At 29.9% G+C, this 21,177-nt stretch overlaps 1 protein-coding gene across 2 annotated transcripts; it reads right to left on the bottom strand.

Moving 5' to 3' along the window:
• Positions 1-8,246: 8,246 nt before the first annotated feature.
• On the bottom strand, positions 8,247-11,720 carry LOC103840254. 2 transcript variants are annotated; one of them, XM_009116747.3, is made up of 2 exons: positions 9,121-11,720; positions 8,247-8,722 (listed from the first exon to the last, which is right to left on the bottom strand). In XM_009116747.3, exons 1-2 carry the CDS (start codon positions 9,890-9,892, stop codon positions 8,367-8,369), a joined length of 1,128 nt encoding a protein of 375 aa, XP_009114995.1. In that variant the 5' UTR covers positions 9,893-11,720; the 3' UTR covers positions 8,247-8,366. The 2 variants fall into 2 exon arrangements, with proteins under 2 accessions (XP_009114995.1, XP_009114993.1); XM_009116745.3 differs by having other exon boundaries at positions 8,247-8,762; positions 9,125-11,718.
• Between the last annotated feature and the right edge of the window lie 9,457 nt (positions 11,721-21,177).

Below are 21,177 nucleotides of genomic sequence, written 5' to 3'. Positions count from 1 at the left end.
ATTTGAAGTCCAATCCGCTAGTGACATGGCAGTTTGATAGGTGGAGATTATTTTGCCCATGTGGCACCTCTAGAAAAGCTAGGATTTAGCTCCTTTTATATAGTAGGATAAAGGATACATCAGCTACTATGAGAATTTGTAACTTAAATATTTAAAAATGAGAATGTATTAATTCAAAGTGTTATTTTCAGTTAGATGCTTAGGTTTTTGGTTTTAAGTTTACTGACAAAAATTAATCTTTATTTTTGAATTAGAATTTTTGGTTTCTTAAGATTTCAAGGACTCTCACCCACTTTAGAGACATACGTAACGTAGAAAGTGTTAATAAAAAAAAAGTCTATCAAAATTTAGTTAATCATATTAATATTATAGTTATTTTTGGAGATTTCAAAATAATTGTTAAATAAATATTGGAATATTTATGGCTTAGACAAATTTATAGTAATACGGTTGAAGATAATAAATACTGTTAGATATAAAAATAAAAGCGGCATATGTTGTAAAAAAATTGTCACACTTTGATTTTTTCATGTAATTAAAATTTTAAAATGCACAAAAGATACCAAAAATTGTAGATGTTTTGTTGAATAAATATTAACATTTTTTTTTAAAAGGTGTAAGTCGCACAGCAGCAACGTGACGTCTAAGCCTCATGGACTTTGATACGTATTAACGGGCCTATTAACCGTCTATGATTAGTTGTTAGTTACTATTTTATTACGTCTTATAAAAAACTTAGGAGAATCTTATAGATTAATAATAATGTTGTATAGTTAGAGAAAATAAAGGTAAGACCAAAAAAAAAAAAAAAATTTAGTGAAAAGATCCAACAACTTTGCAAAAGTAGATTTTTTTTAAAAATCCTTCTCATCTCTACAATATTATTTGAGAAGTCATTTTCTTACGTATCGCTCTCATATTAATTCTCACGATAGTTGATTACAATGATACTCTTAATGAATTAAAATATTATATACATATAATAAAAATGAAATATTTTATAAAGTAAAAAAAACGAATTGGAAAAACGAAAAATATTTGTATGTATTTTCTGATTTCATAAAAAAAAAAAAGTTCTCAAAATAGTAATATTACATTTTAAAAATATTTTTAGATAACATAAGATATACTTTTTAAGTAATAAAATACTTCCTTTATATCTATATTTTCTTAGATGAAAAATTTAAATTTGTATATAATGTGATTCCATTAAAAACAATTTATACATATAGTCTTGATATTAGACAAATAAATATTATTTCTTTTAAAACATAATTTTAACCAATACAAAAAATTCAAAGTAATAGAAATATTTGTATATATCTATCTTTCTTCTTAGATAATTACATAAAATAAGTAAGTAACATGAACTGATGTATGTTTAATTGACTAAAAATAGTTTATATTTAGTATTATTGAAGTCTTTTATTTATTTTTCATATATTTTGTTGACTATAATATATTTCAATTACAGCAAAAAATATCGATAAATTATATTTTACTTATATAATTTTATTTTCAAATACAATCACAATTTTGTTTGCTGCTTATTTTTAAGAAAACTAAAAAAAAAAAATTTTTAAACATCGTTTGATCAAATAGTTACAAAATAGTTTAACCAGGTAGATATATTAATTTTCTCATTATTAAAGTTATTTATTTTCTTAATATTAAATTTGCTTTTAAATCTTATATTTTTATGTTTGTGGAACTTAATAGAACCATGATCAAAATAACAAAGCAAATCCGAATTCTCATTTTTAAGATTATTTAAAATAAATTTTAGTTTTTATTCAATAAATCAAAGGCATAAAGTTATTATATAATTTATAAAATATTTTAATTATTGTAAATATAGATATGTGTTCATGAGCTTCCAAAAATGTATTGGTTACTTATGCATGTAACTTCCTATTGATCATCGCTTTATTTTCTAATACTTTTTAAAACATCAACACATAATTTGATAAATATTACGAAAATACATGCATATTTAAATGATAAATAAAATTAAATATATTTGACTTAATTATAATAAAATAAATATACTTCACTTTTGAATTTAAAAGAATATATGTAACTCATACTCACAACACGAATTGACTTATCCAACTTATCTCTAAAGTCATAGATTTAACTATGATAAGAATATATAATTTTATAATAATAGTAATTTATTTTATAAATATAAATCATAGGAAAGCTCAAAAGATATTAAAAATGAAAGTAAAATATTAACCAATTGTTACAATTTAGTTCTTTTGTAATATTTATATATATGCATGAGACTTCAGAATATTGTTGTTATATTAATTTATGTAATTTGGAATCAGACACTTTAGTTTATTTTTTATTTCATTCTAAGCACAGTATATCTTAAGTTATACGTAACCTTCATAAAATATATTTACATATCTAAGACAACAACCACCTAAATGAAAATAAGAAATTAATCAAAACTTTAATATATAGAATAAAAAACTACTACAGTTGAATTCAGAAATGCAATTCAATTTACCCAAATTATAACTAAATCAACTATAAAAACAAAAAAAAACAATTAGATATAAGATATATAAAAATCATATATATAATTAAAGTAATATAATATTATTAATAGAAATAATGCATACAAATTATAAATTAATTTAATATTAAAAATAAATAGCAATCAATTATTATAATTTATTTATTTTTATAAATATTTATATCCGTGGAAAAATCACTCTAGTAATAGTATAGATAGTTCGCTGGAATATCATTATTTTAACGCTGTTAGTGAGACCCATTACATTACTAGATGTAGTGATCGGCTTATAGGCCCATCAAAGAATTCAACGCAAAAAAGAAATTATTTAACTTGTCTACTAGATATGAACTTGTTGGGACCGAACGATAAGTGGTCAAAAAGTCCTTATTAGTAGATTCTTTTTGTTGAAAAAAACTTTCATATTAAAATTATTGTTAAAAAAACAAGCTATCATTCATATATATACAGACCAAATAAAGTGTTATAAAAACAAGCTAGGGCAGCTCATTGCATATCATGAACTTTCTGAGATGGTCTGAGTTGCCTTCCACCTCCAGATCGCTCATGAACTTTCTGAGATGGTCTGAGTTGCCTTCCACCTCCTGATCGCTGACCTGATTCATATTAATTTTGAAAACCTGTGCAATCACCAATAAAAGGAATATAAGAGAAATCTCCAAACCAAGAAACCTCATTCAAAGTTGTGATAGGAGGTTTTCAAGAGAACATGACTTTTATGTAGCTGGAATGGCAGCCTCTGGAGCTATCAGCTCTGTGGTAATAGGTGCAATTTCAGTCATGGCTAAACTGCTAGAAGCAATCTCAGTCGATGCTTCTTTGGCGGGTAGAGTAGTTGATTTGGTGTCATTGGCTATTGGAATAGATGGGAGCACCACAAATGATTCTGGATGGGCAGAGGCTTGTGCTAGTGATTTTGGAAACGAGTATAATAGTGTCTGAGGTAGTTATTGTTGCTGCTTCTAAGGTATGAAAGATAATAGAGTCTGAAACTGTTGTGGCTGACACATTGAAGAAAGCAATGTCCAAAATAGATGTTGTGACTGTTAGAGGAAGTACCTGCTTTCTGGATGAATAAGCATGAGTAGTTGTGTCGCGTGGAGCAGTGTCTACAGAAGGAACATGTTCTGCGGTTCAGACAGTTGGGAAAACGCTTGCATCTGTGGTTGAGCCAGAAATTGAGATAAACATATTTGAAGAGACAACAGCAGATTTAGACACTTTTGTAGAAAGAAGAGTACATTCGACTTGATCTCCAACAGCTTGAGATTTTCCAGAATGTGAAACATTTTGTTAGAGGCTTCTAGATTCTTTATGGTCCAACTGACCACATTTACAGCACTTTGTTAGAATCCATGGGAGTCTACATTTACAATGGATATAGTACCTCTTTTGTCATCCAAAGCAATTTGTAAACCACTCACACTGGTCATAAGTCATAACCAAAGATTCTGTAAAGAGAGTTTCAACCTCATTTCTTCTGAGTTCTTAATCTGACACAAACATTCATTCCAAATAGGAGTTCCGATCTCTAGATGTGTCTCCTCACTTAATTTTCTATATAACTATCAAAGCATTACGCTAGGTAACGAGTTGCGGGAGAAAAATTTTGTGTGTTCATCATGTAGTCATGTTGGCTTTTGAGACCCTTTCATTATGTGTAAATTAACCTCAAAACTCAAGTCCTTCCCGTAAACTACTACCCATTTTTCCAAAGGACGAACATTTACTCTATGTTTTTTTTTTCTGAAAGAACATTTACTCTATGTTTCCCTAATAATTCATTTAAAAAAAAATATTACGGGTGGTGCATAAACCGCTAGAGTAAAATGCTCATAATATATTATCACAATGAAAACTTATCTCACAACAAATGCTATTCGTATGTCGACATTTGAATTATCTTTTTAAACAAAAACTAGGGCAATGTACAGATAGAAACAAAGCTACGTAGCTGATTGTAAATATTTAATCAGAAATACATTATTGCGTGTTTTTATTTTGTTATATATTTATTTTCTTTTGTTTATTTAAAGCAAAAAGGAATAGTCTTCGTATCATTCTTTTCACCAAAAGAAAGTGTTTCTTACTAAAATTAAACTACTAATAAATCAGAAGACAAACGTGATACAATTATGTAAATGTTTGGGTAAGAAAAATGCTTAATATAAAGTTGATTAAGGATTTGTTTCTTTTAAAATAAATTTTCGTCAAATTTTGTTAATTATAAGATTATGTATTTTTATATAAGATAATCTAATATATTTCCAATTTTGTTGATTTTTATGTTTTAATGATATACATATATGTTGGACATGATATTAAAAGAAGTATGTATACTCTTAGAAATTGTGTTATGAGCTTTAAAATATCAAAATTTTATTCTTATAAATTGTAATGTAATTTATTTGTTATTCGTAATATTTATTATATTAATTTTTAAATTCTTCAATGTAACATCTATACTTGAAAAAGAAAGCAGGCTTTTTAATGGATTTTGAAAAATATATTATATACAAAATAAACCTAGTGGATAAACGATGGGTCCATTTGGGTCAAGATGGAGTTTTTGTTTACTGACAACATGAGCATATCGATTTTTGTAAACACAATTAAAATGCTTCGATGAAGAAAAAAAACAAAAGTCTCTCTGCAAAACTTAAAAAGACGACTGAGAGTTCTAGATCCATCGACAACCCACATTCTCCAATCTCTACTAAGTAATCTTCTCTTGTTTTTCTTTATGATTGATTATATAGACTTAGTTCTATGTTTACAAATCTCTGTCATCGATACATATCAAACATTTTCATTTCAGTAATGTTTGCATGTCGAATCTGAAGCCATTTGTGTTAAAAACGATTAGTGGGAGAAGGTTATCTATTGGCTTCACCTTTCCGATCTATACAACAAAGTCATAAGAATTTTCAGAAGACAACAAAATGGTAAATCTAATCTTATGTCTTCTTTTTTGATTAATAGTTAACCGTCAAATCTGATTTTTTTTCAAGAATTAACTATTGAAATTTATTTTTCTCTCATTTATTTTTCATGTGAAATCTTTTGAGATTATAACGATTCGAATTGTTCAAATAATAACTGAAGCACTGAAAAGCCTTGAGAAATCGATTGAGAAAAGCTCTGGAAAAAACATTCAAATGATGTTCCACGATCGAAAGACTTAAATATACCAAAACTCTAGAGGTTTGTAGTCAAGAATCTATTTACTTTTTTAAAAATTCTTTATTTTAAATTATCTTTTTATTTTAAATTTTTTGTCTGAAAGAAAATATTAGTATGTTGTTAACGGTTTGTTTTGTTGTTATACATACCATCCTTTATTTGTCTTCGAGATTATTGATTATCAAGATGCTTTGGATGGGTTGAACATCCATTCTGATTGGCTTTAAAAACACATGAGCTTACTCGAAACTGAGCCTAATTTGTTTGAGTTTAATTTTTTCTCATTGAGATTCTGCTTTAATAGTATAGATGTCTACACTGGAATTAATAGTCGTAACTAGGAGAGAACATAATATCCAGTCTAAAATCTGAACCCGAACCCGAACCCCGATAAAAAAATATCCGACCATGTATTGAACTAGAGAAATTTGAATATCCGATGAATATCCAAACTAACCAAATATATACCGATGAATATCCAAACTAACCAAATATATATATATATATATATATATATATATATATATATATATATATATAAACTGTACTACTGCACATAGACCCCATAAATTAGGGTTAAAAAAACAGATGACTCACTGATATATAATATGTTAATTAAAATGATTATGTGACTTGTTGGAGTTGGAGCAACAAAAGAAACAGATTCATGTTCCTTCTTCCAAACATAAAATTTGCAGGGAACAACTAAAGAATGGCAATTAGTTACTTTAACTGAAATTCAGATCAGAGAAAAGACAAGTGAATCGCGTAGATCCGAAGAAAAAACACGTGAATCAGGTAGATCAAAAGAAGTTTGTTCTTGTTTTTTCACAAGGTCATCACAAAGTTTGGATATTCAGTTATATTCAGAATAATTGAACGCGGAGTAAATGTATTTGAATCTGATTTGATATATAAAAATATCCAAACAGGTTTTAGATCTTATATTGAAATACCCAAAAACTCAAATATCCGATCTAAACTCCAAATGATACCCTAACACTCTAGTCCTAACAACATAGATTTTGTCCTTTTCTGTATATCAGTCTCAATAATCACTTTTAAATCACATAATAAGATTCTTATAGATTTGATTTCAGGTACAATTTGGTGTATCGTAACGGACAGGTCTCTATCTAAAATGTTTTTTTTGGTAAAAATCTAAAATGTTTTTTATTTAATAGTATGATCATTATTTCAACACAGCTCACTTTCACTGTAGAAAAGCTGCATCTGAAGGGTGTGGGGGAGAAAAAGAGAAGCACTTTTGGCCATAGATTACAACAGTATACTTCATTTTCTTTCTAATTATATTTTATATATTTATATTGCTTCTGAAATTGGCCCATCGTGATTTATTGTCGTGACCCCTCATGGGTGCTTTCTATTTCCTCTTTTCACTAACAAATAAAATATTGAACTATCATATTCAAAGGATGGACCTTACGTGTGTTTATAGGATCTGCATTGACTCTATATGTAAATGAAACATGGTTATTCAAGTCTGACTTTAGACTTATTGTTTTCCATTAAGTACAATTTAGATTTTGAAAGTATAATTAAGAGAACTAATTTCAAACCCTACCAAAACCCACTAAGATATGAAATTTTAACTGTGCAGTGGTTGGAGTATGTATGTGGTTTGTGTCCAATTTCTTCATTTTTTCAAAGTACAATAGGATGGCTTCTGAGTTTTATAATGTTAAGAGAGTACGCGGAAATGTAGGTCTTCTGAACTTTGTTATAAAGCTAAAATTAACTATTCACGTCGTTTATCATCGACAATACACCACGTTCGTTCAAAAACAGTTTTTGCAAACAAAAAAAACTGTATTAAAATAGAAGTTTTTGTCACAACTCATGACACTATGCTTTGATGCATTGAAGAGAGAGAGAAGAATGAGAAAGGGAACCAATAATACTCGCAAGAATGGCCTCCACACTCTTCCCCTTCCTTTGACTGCTCTCTCTGCACACTTTGACTACTTTCTCTCTCACTTAAATGCTTTCCCTACGCGATCCTCTTTATGCGCGTTCACTCTCACGCTCTCCATTCCCAAAAGCTCTCATACACGTAGCTTTTCTTTTTAATTGCATGATTAGGTCCATAATTAGATATTCACGTACTCCGATCTAAGTCTTTTAGGTTTAAACCAATGCTAAGTTGAGTGGTCAGTGCAATTTTTTTGGACAACCTATCAAACGGTCCAAATCACAGATACTTTAATTTGTATAACCTCTTATCATGCACGAATAAAATGTAGTTAACTAACGATTAATAAAATTAAGATAGGGTCTTGACCTAATTAAACAAGAAATGTCTTCTTGACCTACTTAAACAAGAAATTTACTAAGCACCTTAACTTGGTGTATTTATTCAGTAGAAACATAAAATATCATGTCATAATCATATTTTACGAATCAAATCAAAACTTATCTCAGAACATATCACATTCTTATGATATGAGAGTTGTAATTTTAACCAGGTATAGTAGTAATCAACAGTTGATAAAAAAAGTAGTAATCAACAATCATATTTCAATTAATATTGCATGGATTCACAAATTCATTTAAAGAGTAAGACTTAAATACCAATTTACGTACTTAAATCGCTTCCCTAATCAAATTTATGATATTATGATGGACCTCCTTGATGCTGATTATTATGGTGAGAAGAAGAAGCGAAAGCGAAAATGGAGCTCGCGAGCTTATTAATGGCTTCCACTAATCCATTCATCCCTTCTCTGTTAATCTGAACATTTGATTCTTCGATCATCAATCTCCTCTCTTCTAAGCTCATGACTTCTTTATGTCTCCGATCTTGTCTCTCCTCACTCTCCCTTATCGCGTTTGCGATCACAGACGCACTTCTGGAAAACGCAGCAGCCACTACAGTCTCACCTTCCTCCGTTTCTGCGTTACCTCTGCCGGCGCCGCTTGGACCGGCGGTTGTTGTCGGAATTGTCCTTCTTCGCTTCGCCGGAGATGTGTCTGGATGTTCACTCGTATCAGAATCTGAGCTAGTATCCTTCTTCAAAAATATTTATATTTCCAATATAATCCCAACCAAAATACATACTTGTCAATATCAGTTATTAATAATGTAATGAAATATTCTTCACATCGAAAATAATAAAGTGATTATTTATGACTTGTGTAAAATAAAAGAAGAACATTAACTTTATAAATTCAAAAGAAATGAATTTGATTGTATACTGATAAATTTAAGGTCCATCCAAATACTAATGGTAAATTACATGTCGACGTTTTAATGTTGTCTAATTTAAGAAAATGCAAACTTAACTAGAGCAATATTGCTAAAAGTTTTTTTCTTTTTGAACTTGCAATATAATATTGCTAGAAGTTAAGAAGAGAAAGAAAGAAGGTACCTACTGTGGGCAGTATTGGCTGCGCATGAAAGGAAGGCGGTGGAGGCGGTGACAAAAGTAGTGGTCGTGGTTGCAGTGCTTGAGACGGTGGAAGTGGGGGTGGTGGCGGGGGATGAAGAGGTAATAAAACGTGAGGCTGAATCATTTGATGTTTCTGAACAAATCCTAAACCTTGTTCTTGTTGTTGTTGTATCATTTTTTGGATTTGTAGTCCACCGCCTGAACCATTTCCACTTGCTGCTGCAGCAGCGACTGCTGCGGTTACATTGGTTGCGGCGGTCGAAGAAGGGTGCGTTTTACTCTCCACCACATCAAACAGCGCTTGGTATGTTTGAGGCGACATGTTACTCGGTAAGTTCCTCTCTTTCCTCTCACTCTTCTCCATCGTCCAATACGTCCCCGTTTCCGCAGCAGCTGAAGATGAAGACTCGGCGGCAAAAGACGATTCTACCCTTCGTCTCTCATACTCTCTTACCTTTTTGTAATCTCTCATGAGGTTGTCCCACTTGTCATTACACTGATTCTGACTCCTCATACAACCTTTCCTCCAGCAATAATCTTCTATCCATTTCCACCGTAGCTCCGCCGGTTTATTACCACTACTACTCCGGCTATCATGTGACTGCTCCGCCGCCGGGAGGCCGATGGACCGCCGCATCCGCCTCTCATCATCCATCTTCTTGGCTTCAATGAGCACCATTGTCTCATTCAGTGTCCAGTTCCCTTTTCTGTACTCTCTCATCATAGCCAGCCCCCCACTTTTGCCAGCCATGTGAATCTTGAAATCTTGAAAGTTCAAGAACTAGAGAGAGAGATTAGTTTTAGAGAGAAATTGAGGCTTTTGGTAGTAGGTGTTGGAGAAAGGGGAGAAGAAAGGGATTGTTTTGGAGTGGGGATAGGTGTAGTGTTGTTAGTGAGTGTTTAAGTTTTAGGGATACTTTTATTTGATTTGATTTGATTTATTTTCATGTGAGTGAGAAGACTGGTCAAAATCTTTGTACGTACTAAGATTGTCACCAAGTGCAATAAAAGGACAATTCTTGCAAAATTGGGAGCCAAGTGAAAAGGGAAAATAGAAAATCTAAGTAGCTATCCCATTCATTCATTAAATAAAATTTGCCCTTTTTCTTCTTCTTTTTTTCATATAAAATTTTCAATTATTCATTCATTTATTTCTCTCTGGGGACAGGAAATCTTATGTGAATCTAGCATTTCTAAATATGTAGCATATTCAAATAGAGAGCAAATGGGTCATGTTTCATAAAATTTACACCTTTTGTTTCTTTTTTTCAGTATCGTATTTGTATCATATATTTTTACTGTAAATTCTGACTAGTGTAAATCATAAAACTTAAACTAGGTAATTGGTAATGTTTGTAAGTAAAAGATTAGGGAAAAAGAACCATATGCACATTAATATCTTCAAACACAATGATGTAATCAGATTCAAGTCGATAAAAATAGAATTATAAATCAAAGTTGAAACAATAAGGGTTACAAGGATTGATCGAATACAAGAAAGAATTAACTAAAGCTGATGAACAAAAGGTGAAGTCTACGTTGATATTAAAGGTAATACATGCGAGGTTCAGAATTTCCTCAACCAGGCTCGAGGTCGAAATCATGGTCTCTCAAAAAATGGGTCCGTCCTGTCACTGGGCCATGAATTGGGTCTAACATTTGTCCCTCAGTGCTTGATGGGTTTTGATGATAACCTCGTTAAGAACGAGATCTCTTTGAATATTTTTTTCCCGCTGAGATAAGCTTCCAAGATCTTCTGTCAATTTCCGTGGGATATTATCTATGTCATTCAGGTATGATTTTTCCTTATCGCGATCTTTCTAAAGAAAGACTGTAAAACTTGCAGCGATATATACCTTTAGTTGCATTCTTCTCTTAGCTTGTTCTATCCTAGCTCTGTGACACGATGACTACCAGGAGAAAACCCAACCCGCGGGAATCTGAGAGGATCCACAGTAGAAGTGGTGTAGGTGGTTCGTATTATCGGATAGGATTTGTTATGGAGATGTGAGTGGTGCTCTCATGGAAGTGCTGAGAGAGGAGATGCGACTTCCTCGGCTGCTTGGCGTCGCCACCAAGCCTATAAATAGAATAATGCATTTATTTTCATTCACTATACTATTTTTTACTTTAAAATGAAAATGAAATAAAATTGAATTATATTATAAAATTATTTTACTTTAAAAGCAAAAACGGAATAATATATTGGAGATGCTCTTTAAATATATGGTGATAAAAATATACAGTAAATAAATGATAAGAAAGACGAATAAAAAAATTAGTTGAAATCGAGAATATATATCAAATTTTTCCTTGTCGTTAGGTTTTCACATAACCATTGTTGCATAAATACTAGAAAGTTATGTAGACCGAGCTAGAGCTATAAATACGATATGTCTAGGAACGAAGAACGACAAATGAGAAAAATGCAATTCGATGTTTTTAATTAGTTTAGTACCACATAGTGTTGAATCTGAGTTTGGTCGGACTCAGTACGGATGGATGGTGGATTATTTCAAAGGTGTTTTATTGATCGGTGAGAGTAACGGTTTACAAGATGTGAGAACAAACGAAAAAGTAACCGGTGCTCGTTTGAGCTAGCCGGTAAATAACAAGTAGGAGAGAAACACAAATGAGTAAAATTCTAATTTCTAGTCGCCAAATGTGTGTGTTCAAGTGCGGATCCTTCTCCCCATCGATCTTATTCTCTTCTTATAGATCAAATTTCCATTTTTTTGCCTAGGTCGTCTTGCCCTAATGGGCTGAGCCTTCTCTCGGGCCGAGTAACTGGACCGAGCAATTGGGCTGTCAAGCCGAACTGGTGCAGTAAGCTTGTGGCGCCGATTAAATTAGTCTTTAGCTGATCGTGAGCGTCGTGCCGGTAGTCGCTGAGCTAAGCCGATTCGAGCCGATCAAATAGATCAAATCTCCTTGTGGAACGATGTAATCCATTTCATACGCATAGTATTTCATAAACAGTCTTAACCAACAAGACAAATGCATGAGTGATGTATCTATTTTAAAACTAATAAGATTGGAAGATTTTTTTAAGAGTCATTCTTGGGTTCACTCCCTAGGGTGAACCTCTAGGTTCACCAACCAATAGGATTTCATTATTTCAAATTCGATATCTTTTAAAAAAGGAAACAAAATATTCTCAAATTATATTATGTTTTTAAAATAAAAAAGATAATAGTTACAGAAAAAAGAATTAAAAAAAAATATTTTTAATGTTCTCAACAAAATACTAAACCCTAAATCCTAATCCCTAAACCCTAAATCTTAAACCCTAAACCCTTGGATAAACCTTAAACCCTTGGGTAAATCCTAAACCCTTGGGTAAATCCTAAACCCTTGGGTAAACCCTAAACCCTTGGGTAAACCCTAAACCCTTGGATAAATCGTAAACTCTAAATAAAAAACACTAAAACCCTAAACGCTTGAATGTTTTAGTGTATAGTGATTTTGATTTAGAGTTTTGGATTTATCCTAGAGTTTAGGGTTTATCCAAGGGTTTAGGGTTTAGGATTAAGGGTTTAGGGTTTAATGTTATGCTGACGACGTAAAATATTTTTTTTGTAATTATTACTATTTTTTTTTTACTTTTTAATTTTAAAAACATAATATAATTTGACAATATTTTGTTTCCTTTTTTAAAAGATATCGAATATAAAATAAAAAAATCCTATTGGTTGGTGAACCTAGAGGTTCACCCTAGGGGGTGGACCTAAGAATAAGTCTTTTTTTAATCAAAAGAAAAAAAAGATATTGGAAGATTTTGGAGGCATCCTATGTAGATCTCATTTCCATTTTAATTGAGAAATTAAGGGATATATACTTTTCTCAAACTTCGAAAAACTATTGGCTTATAGTATGATTGCTTCTCATACTTTCTTTTCAAAAAGCTTTGATTTACGAATCTCTAATTCACGTGCACAAGCTATAAGTAAATTACTTACCTTTTTAATGTCATATGGCTACAACACTTGAGCCTTATAGAGTACGTGAATGCTTACTTTTCATATTTACATAATTTTAATATAGTTGGAATACTCTAGTTATATTCCAAACAAAGGGAAATAGTTTTGATTAGATTCTTTTACACAAAGATTTTGGCTTCAATTGGTGACCACCTTTTATGAAAAAAATATTGATGAATTTGTTATTTCTCAAAATTGTTACCAATCAAGTTAATTTTTTTTGTCAAATTATTATATATGGACCCTACCACATTTCTCTATGTTTCTCATAAATAGATGAATTAATGAAGAAATATTTTCCTCTTCTAAAATTGATAATGTTCTTCACTGTTGAATTTTTTTTTCCAATCCAATTCTGTAAATGAAAATTTGTTCAATTTCTTTCTGTACATTTTGTTCATTTTCATGGTTACCAATTGAAACTACTTTTTCTTCTATAATAGAAATCTTAGAAATAGAAATGAAGTAGAAATGCTATTAATGGCTAGTACAGAAAGATCGCATAACTAGTAGCATTTCTCTGAGAAACACATTGGACAAAATATTCATCCCTATTTTTTATATAGTACTATATAGAGATTTTTAAAATAGAAATGAATTGGAGACTAGTATTGAAAGATCGCATAACTAGTTCGAGCATAAAAAGAATGTAATTTCTCCAATTCTAACCATATATACATCGTTTGGTTTATCGTCTAAACAATTTAATGTTATTTATCTAATGGAAAATCTTCATTTTCTACCGATCTTGAGGTGCTTGCGGCCATCACATAATTTTGCAGTGATTAATTAAGAATATGTCTAATGCAAATTGATTTCTAATCTGCGATTTCTATTAATTTCTAGTACCAAAAATGACATATGTTGGTTAAAATTTTATTTTATAGGTCGTAGAGCGACATATATAAATTCTAAAATCCAAATAAATTTACAGAAAACATATCGTACATTTATGTTTTTTTTTAGAACTACATATATGCTATGCTTTTCGAAGTAATTAGATAACACGATCGATGTGTTGCATGCTACTGCACTCTATCATCTTTTTCTATATAGTAAACATTTTAATTAGAAACAAAAAAGTATCATTCTCAAAAGCGACTTTCTCGGCCAAAGAATGATAATGTAGATTCTAATTTGTGTACATCACGTAACTTGCATGGCATGGCGATGGATATTATTGCTCTCATATGGGCAAACCGTTCATCATTGTCTGCAGAATACGACATAAACAATCAAGCTCCCACGTTACAAATCTACGATACAGAGGTGTAAGTCTTTTTAAAAAGTCTCAAACAAATGATTTCTTAGAAGAAGTTTTTAATTATTTTTGATTTCTTGATATTGTAACAAAACAATTATATGTTCGGAACATACTTTTTCAAAGAGTTCAAATATTTTTTAAAATAGTTCAAGCCGATTTTCACGAGAATATATGCACAACTTCTGCATATTTTTTTATTCTTGTTGCTTAAACATCTAACTACATATCTACTCTATTAAAATAGGGTCTTATTTTTATCTACTGTAAAATAGTTGTTCGACCAATTCACTAGAAATTTAATATATACTCCTTCCGTTCCTTAATGATAAAATTTCTAGAAAAAAACATTTGTTTCAGAAAGATGTATTTTTTTGTGTTTTCTATGAAAAAATTGTAAACTTCAAAAAAATAATTGACTTTATGAAATTGCTATTGGTTAAAAGTTATTAAAAATTGAAAATTACAGAAAATAATATATTTATTATGATAGTTTAATGTGTTTTCTTAATATGTGTGAAAATACTAAAAAGTATATATTTTAGGAACGGAAGGAGTATTACTTAATATTTAAGAAAAATGGAAAGGATATTATTCTCCTACATCGTAGATATTGTGAACGTGATCTTAACAATAGTTTGTTAAATATTATATATTTAAATAGTAAATACATTTATTTGAAAGAAAAATATATCTGGTTTACATAATCTTAGGTATATATATATATATTATATTTATCGTATACATATCTACATAAATTTTTGCATCTAAATATATACATAATATTTTGGGATCCTGTGTTTTTTTTTGAAACAGAAAATGTTGTTATAAGAATAGTAGAACATATGAAAATTTTAAAAATAGACTATGAAAACTATATAGTGATGAAGGTTTAAATTATTGTAACATAAAGTAAAAATTCACCTATATTTTAGTTATATTATATATAATATTTTTTTTTAATAAATTCAGTTACATTATTATTAGTTTAAATTTTATAATAAAAATGAAAACAATATCCGCGCGTGTTAGAATCTAGTTTATAGTATTACCTTCGAAGTAACAAAGTCGATGATAGATCTGTAAAATTAATAAAAATGAAAGTTGAACGAAATTAAGGAAGCAGGGATCTGTATATCGAAGCTTGCATGGAGGTAGTGGATTAAATCATATGTACTTCTGCATGCATGGATCGTATCCTTTCTGTAAAGATCGTATCTCTTGAAACCTCCAAAGTTCATTTACTTCTAAAATATAAATCCAATGAAGTATCAAAAGCATACATGAATCAATAACAAGACCGACGCCACAACATTAGCAATCATTAAAATGCCAAGTCTCTCTTTATATCTCTTATTATTATATTTGTTTGATGGTTGACACTTGACATGCATGACACTATAATTAGCTATGTCAAAACAATAAGACCCTGGGGTAGAAGGATACTCATTAAAAAGAATTAGAATGGATAATTTTGTTGTTATACTAAGTTATTGGTATTCTCATAAGCCTTTTATGAGAAAAAAGTTATTGGTGTTAGTTTTGTTCCTTTTTTAAAAGTACTTCAAAATAACGCAATTGAAAGTCTATATACTGTCTAAATTGCAATGGAATTGATAGTTGGGCGTTCAAGTTCCAAAAGTTCCGACTCAAGACCATACAAATAAGTATAAAAAAAGAATATACAGTAGATACATAGTATTATGATATATCATATTAGAATAATGGTATACTCCCTCCGTTTCACTATTAGTTGTCGTTGTAAAGTAAAATATTCGTTAAATAAGTTCCGTTTTATAATTTCAGTGCAAAATTTATCAACTTTATATTCCAATTTATTTTTCTATTTGTTGAAATGTGATTAAGTGTATTGGTAATGGTGTTTTTATTTAGTAAATATACAAAATTAAATATTTTTTAATTTGTGTGCACAAGTTTAAAATTACAATTAAAATGAAACGGAATAAGTATTTATCATGTGCCTGCTATAAATTTTCACTTGACTATATTTATCAATATTGCTTTAAAATGGTGCAAAATATTAGATGTCCTCCACGCGGGATACAGAGACTCGATGGCTAGCAAAAGAAACAAGGAAAAACAGTTTAGTGGTGAGATTAGAGGTGGGCAAAAATCTGATATATGGGTCTGGAGGTATATTTGTGAATCGTGATCCGATTTGTTTTGTCCGAATAATCAATTATCCGATCTGATTCAATCCGTAGCTATTCGGATATTAGGTATTCCGTATATAAAAAAAAATTACATTTTGAGCGAATATCCGATTTGATCCGTAAAATAAATTAAAAGTCCAAAATAATATAAATTATAATATTTATTAAAAAATTATTTACTTTTTGAAATTTTAATAACTAATATAATAAATTTCTATAAAATAAATTATATATATATATAAATATATATATATCTTTAAATATATGTATATATTTGCATATAACATATCAGATCGGAAATTTGTTTCTAACAATATTAGTATTTGTGATTTGTTTCATTTTTTACAAATATTGCATATTAGCATTTGTTTTGCTTTGTAGAGTTACATATATTCATATTTTTTGGTTCAAATCAAAACGGATCATGAATCGAATCAAAATTTATTGATATTCTGTTTAGTCCTAGGTGAGATAGGTGACTGTAAAAAGAATAATGTGAAACTTGACGTTCTTGATATTTCAGAATAAATTAAAGTTGACCAAGACAGTGAAAAACTACAGTAAAAAGCCTATGAAGAATGGTGGTATTAATATATTCCAACCCTAAAGTCAATGATGGATTTGATGTAGGTGTGGAGTGGAGAGGACAACATGGGAAATAAACGGGAAAAACAAATGTCTAGCTCGTCCTTTAAGGACAGGACACTGAAAAGCCTGTGTCGCCACGTCGGCGTCTCCTTTTCTAGTAATTAGTAGTGAGCCAGCTAGGCCCCCAACCCAAGTATTTGCTTTGACCAATCAATTTACACTGTTTCTTTTTTGAGCTTTTAATTTTACAATAGGTTGTATTTTGTAGCTAAGGTAAATGATTATTTTTTTTACGACAAAATAATATAATAGCCATATATATGTATATGTTGTTAAAAAAAAGCCATATTTATGTATATTTGATGAGTGATAAAAGATCACTCTCATTGAGGAATAGTTCATTGAGATTCTCAATATATAAGAAAAGCAAAAATACAGATTCCATTACGAAACCAAACATGAGTTTTCAGTTTAGCAGCATACAAAATTTAAAAGTACAGACCAAAATACAGAGTTTTTACTATGAAACCAAGTTATATGTGGGGAATCTGGACTAATCGAGATGATAGGACTATTTTCCAGAAGTGGCCTCTTATCATCCAGATTCTCCTTATGGAAGTATGCAGGCCCAGTGAAAACAAATTTTAGAACAGTTTAATTCAATAGACTTTTGGGATTCATAGCGTGAAGGCCATACATAATTTCTTAAAAAGCTTTTTGGGTCTATGCCAATACTCGATGATCAGTCCTAATATATTCCTTCAACAAAAATTAGGACATAGTGGAGTTACCTATGGTTCAAGAAAGGCTACTACTCCATGGGCTTTCTTCTAACATGCATACAATATAATATGACAGGCGGAAATGACCACCATTTATTTAATAGCACATGGGCAAGTTTGATCGAGGATTGGAAAACTATTTTAGAAATTCCGACTGAATTTTCAAGAGTTATCTATCTATCTATCTATACTAATAAAGTTGTATTTTATCCTTTCTCGTGCAGCCACATTATAAAAAAGAGGGGACAAATTTTGCCACGTGGATTACTATTTTCGTATGGGCTTTTATTATTTGTAGGTTATACATGACATGTTTTCTATTAGGGTTTCAGTCAATTGTGAGCATGAAGAATTTGCCCCTGGCTCCGTGACTCTTCCTCTTTCAACACTCCGACCATTGTCTGTGTAACGTCTTCTGTTTTAGTCTTACATCTCTTTTAATCTTCACATTTACGTCGTACCCACTACTCATCTTACTCTCTTGCAATTAAACAGCACCAGTATCCTCCAAGGTAACCGCCGGAAGCTCTAGACTATAAATTTGTTCTTTTTCTGCGATGAACAGCCACAATATTATAAAATCTCAATGTTCAATCGATCGTATGTCTTAGTGGTATGACTCTTGATTCCTTTGTTATCATATAGATTTATTGAAAAATGCTAATCTATTTGTGGTTTGCTTCATAGCTCTTTACGAGAGGATCGAGCAGTCCTTCTGAATGCCCTTAAGGTCAGTTTTATTTAGACGAAGCAGAGATTTTGGTTCACTTCAGGAATTTGTTTTACCTATTAATTTGAACTCCATGATATGCTTCTATCTAGGACGTAATTGTTTGTGAAAATCTGTGTTAATCCATTCAAAAAGCTCAATTTTTACTCTATCTAGGATGTAATTGTCTGCGAAACCACCATTGTAATGCTTCTCTATGCTTTAGTTCTGTCATGCCAAAGGTTTTAGCTTTTGTTGGTGTAGTTATTACTTATGTTCTAGCCTCTGTAATTTGGTATTGACAGAGATTGATGTAACTTGGTTTTGTTTTAGAGGTATATGCAGCACTACGATGATGTTGGACTGTCTACCCTTGGGATGGATATGTATGTTCTTAATCTCTCTCTCCTATACATTCTTCTCTGTATATTGAGATTGTAATAGCCTTTCTACTGATAATCTCTCCATGCAGACGCTGTTACTGTTACTGAAATACTAAAGAAGAGTAAGTATCTTTATAGTGATGAATTCAACATATTATATATTATAAATTGGAGGTTTTGGCAATTAAGCTTTGTTTGGGAGTGAATTGTTCGTTCTTGTTATATAGATCAAGGCTTCCACGGTGGATATCAGTTTTGATTTTAATATAGAGCCATAGATTAAAGCGAAAGATGAAATAGAATATAAAGAGAAACAAAACCCACAAGCTCATAAGGAAGAGGATCTTCAGAACCAAGAAGGCTGATGAGAGAACCTGAATCAGCATGTTGAATCAACAAAGGAGAAGCTGCTGCAATTTGAGTATCAAAGAATCCATTTCCTTTTTATGGAGTTTCCGAGTGTGATGACAAAACATCAGAGAAAGAGGCGTTGATCAAAAAAGATTTTGACTCTTTTCAGTTCCTTACCGCTTTGACCATACACATGTTTAAACCCAAAAATTGTGTTTGTGAAGCTAAGCAATCTTTGTTGTATATCTTTTTGTATCAAAGACTTGAGTGTAAGTATCCTTACTCTGTGTAATTCTGGTTCATACTGTATAAGCATATGTTTTCCTTTTGTTTCATAGGTTAATTATGTTGGTTATTTTCTTACAAACTTTAATACCCTGAAAAGAATAAGTATTTTTCTTTGTAAGCTATAATTAATCAATTTTCTTTTATTACGGTCTAAACTGAACGTTGCAAGTTTTTTTCCTGAACTTTGCAAGTTGTTATTTATATTATTTTTTGGATATTGTTACTTTTTGGTTAAGTACAGCTGAAATAATTTAAAATATCTTTAATTTAAATATACTTTTCTCTTGAAAAAAAATAAAAAAAATTGAAAGAAATACATGGGGGAATGTATTAAATTTAGAAGCAAAAGGGATTTGATTTTAGTAAGTTTTTAAATGGTTTTGGAAATATAAGGAATTAACATGATTTAAAAATATTATTCTAGAATTTCAACTAACTAACAGATTTACTTTTTAAACTAAAAACACTGTACAATGACTGAAAATACAAAAAAACTACAACTTTAAAATGTTTTAAAACAGTTAATTTCAAAATAGTTTATGAAATAAACAAGTTCAATAACACTTTAAAAATTATGTGTAAATAACAAATGATTTGTCACTTTAATTTAAATAACCTCATAATTAATCAATTTTCTTTTCTTTACAGTTTGAACTTTTCAAGTGGTTAATTTTGTTTGATTTATGTTGTTTTACTGGATATTGTTTAATAAACATAGCTAAAATATATAAGACATATTTAATTTTAGACATTTATATGAATTTTGTTTTTGAAACAAATAACAATTTTAAATCAAAGAAATATATAGGGGAATCTATTAAATTTAGAATCAGAACCGATTTTATTTTTAATAAGTTATAAAATGATTTTGGAAGATTTAAGAAATACACTGATTTAAGTTAAACTACTCTAGAATCTTATTTATTATTATAAGATTTAGTCTTTAGTTTAAACTAAAAACTTCACTAAAAACAGTTTACAATGAGTGAAACCTACTAGAAATTACAATTTCAAAATATTTCACAACAGTTGAATAGTTTATAAAATAAAAATTCAATAAAATTTTAAAATTCATTTTTAAACAACAAATAATTAGTAATTTTAATTTAAATTACCTCAAACTTCCAATTAAATAGACCTTTTCAATTAACCATGATTATTATAATTCTAAAAAATATTTTTTTGAGAAATATACCATAATTCTAAAATATATATTATAATTCTAAAACTATAATATAAAATTAGGTACACAAAAAATGTATCTATGATTCTAATATTTTTTTTAAGAAGTTGGCAAAGAATCATCACCTAAAAACAAAGTGAAATTCATCAATTCAAGGAATCGAAATGACAAATTCAAGTTATTGTTATATGTTTTAATGTTATATGTGGTCTATAATTTTTTGGTTTGGTTATTATTATTGAAAAATGAAACTTTTTATAAACTAATAACTCTATAATCTCAGCATTAATAATTTATAAAGTTTTTACTGTTGAATTTGTCCAGTTTCTCAAGTAAA

This window comes from Brassica rapa, chromosome A09 (assembly GCF_000309985.2).
Source record: "Brassica rapa cultivar Chiifu-401-42 chromosome A09, CAAS_Brap_v3.01, whole genome shotgun sequence".
Classification (NCBI taxonomy): Eukaryota; Viridiplantae; Streptophyta; class Magnoliopsida; order Brassicales; family Brassicaceae; genus Brassica; species Brassica rapa.
This window is presented reverse-complemented; position numbering and strand designations above follow the sequence as displayed.

Excerpts from the sequence above, each read along its gene's own strand:
- LOC103840254 (XM_009116745.3), bottom strand. The coding sequence starts at position 9,892 with ATGGCTGGCAAAAGTGGGGGGCTGGCTATGATGAGAGAGTACAGAAAA. Across the intron at positions 8,763-9,124 it reads CGCAGCCAATACTGCCCACA|AAGGATACTAGCTCAGATTC; the intron begins GTAGGTACCTTC and ends ATATTTTTGAAG.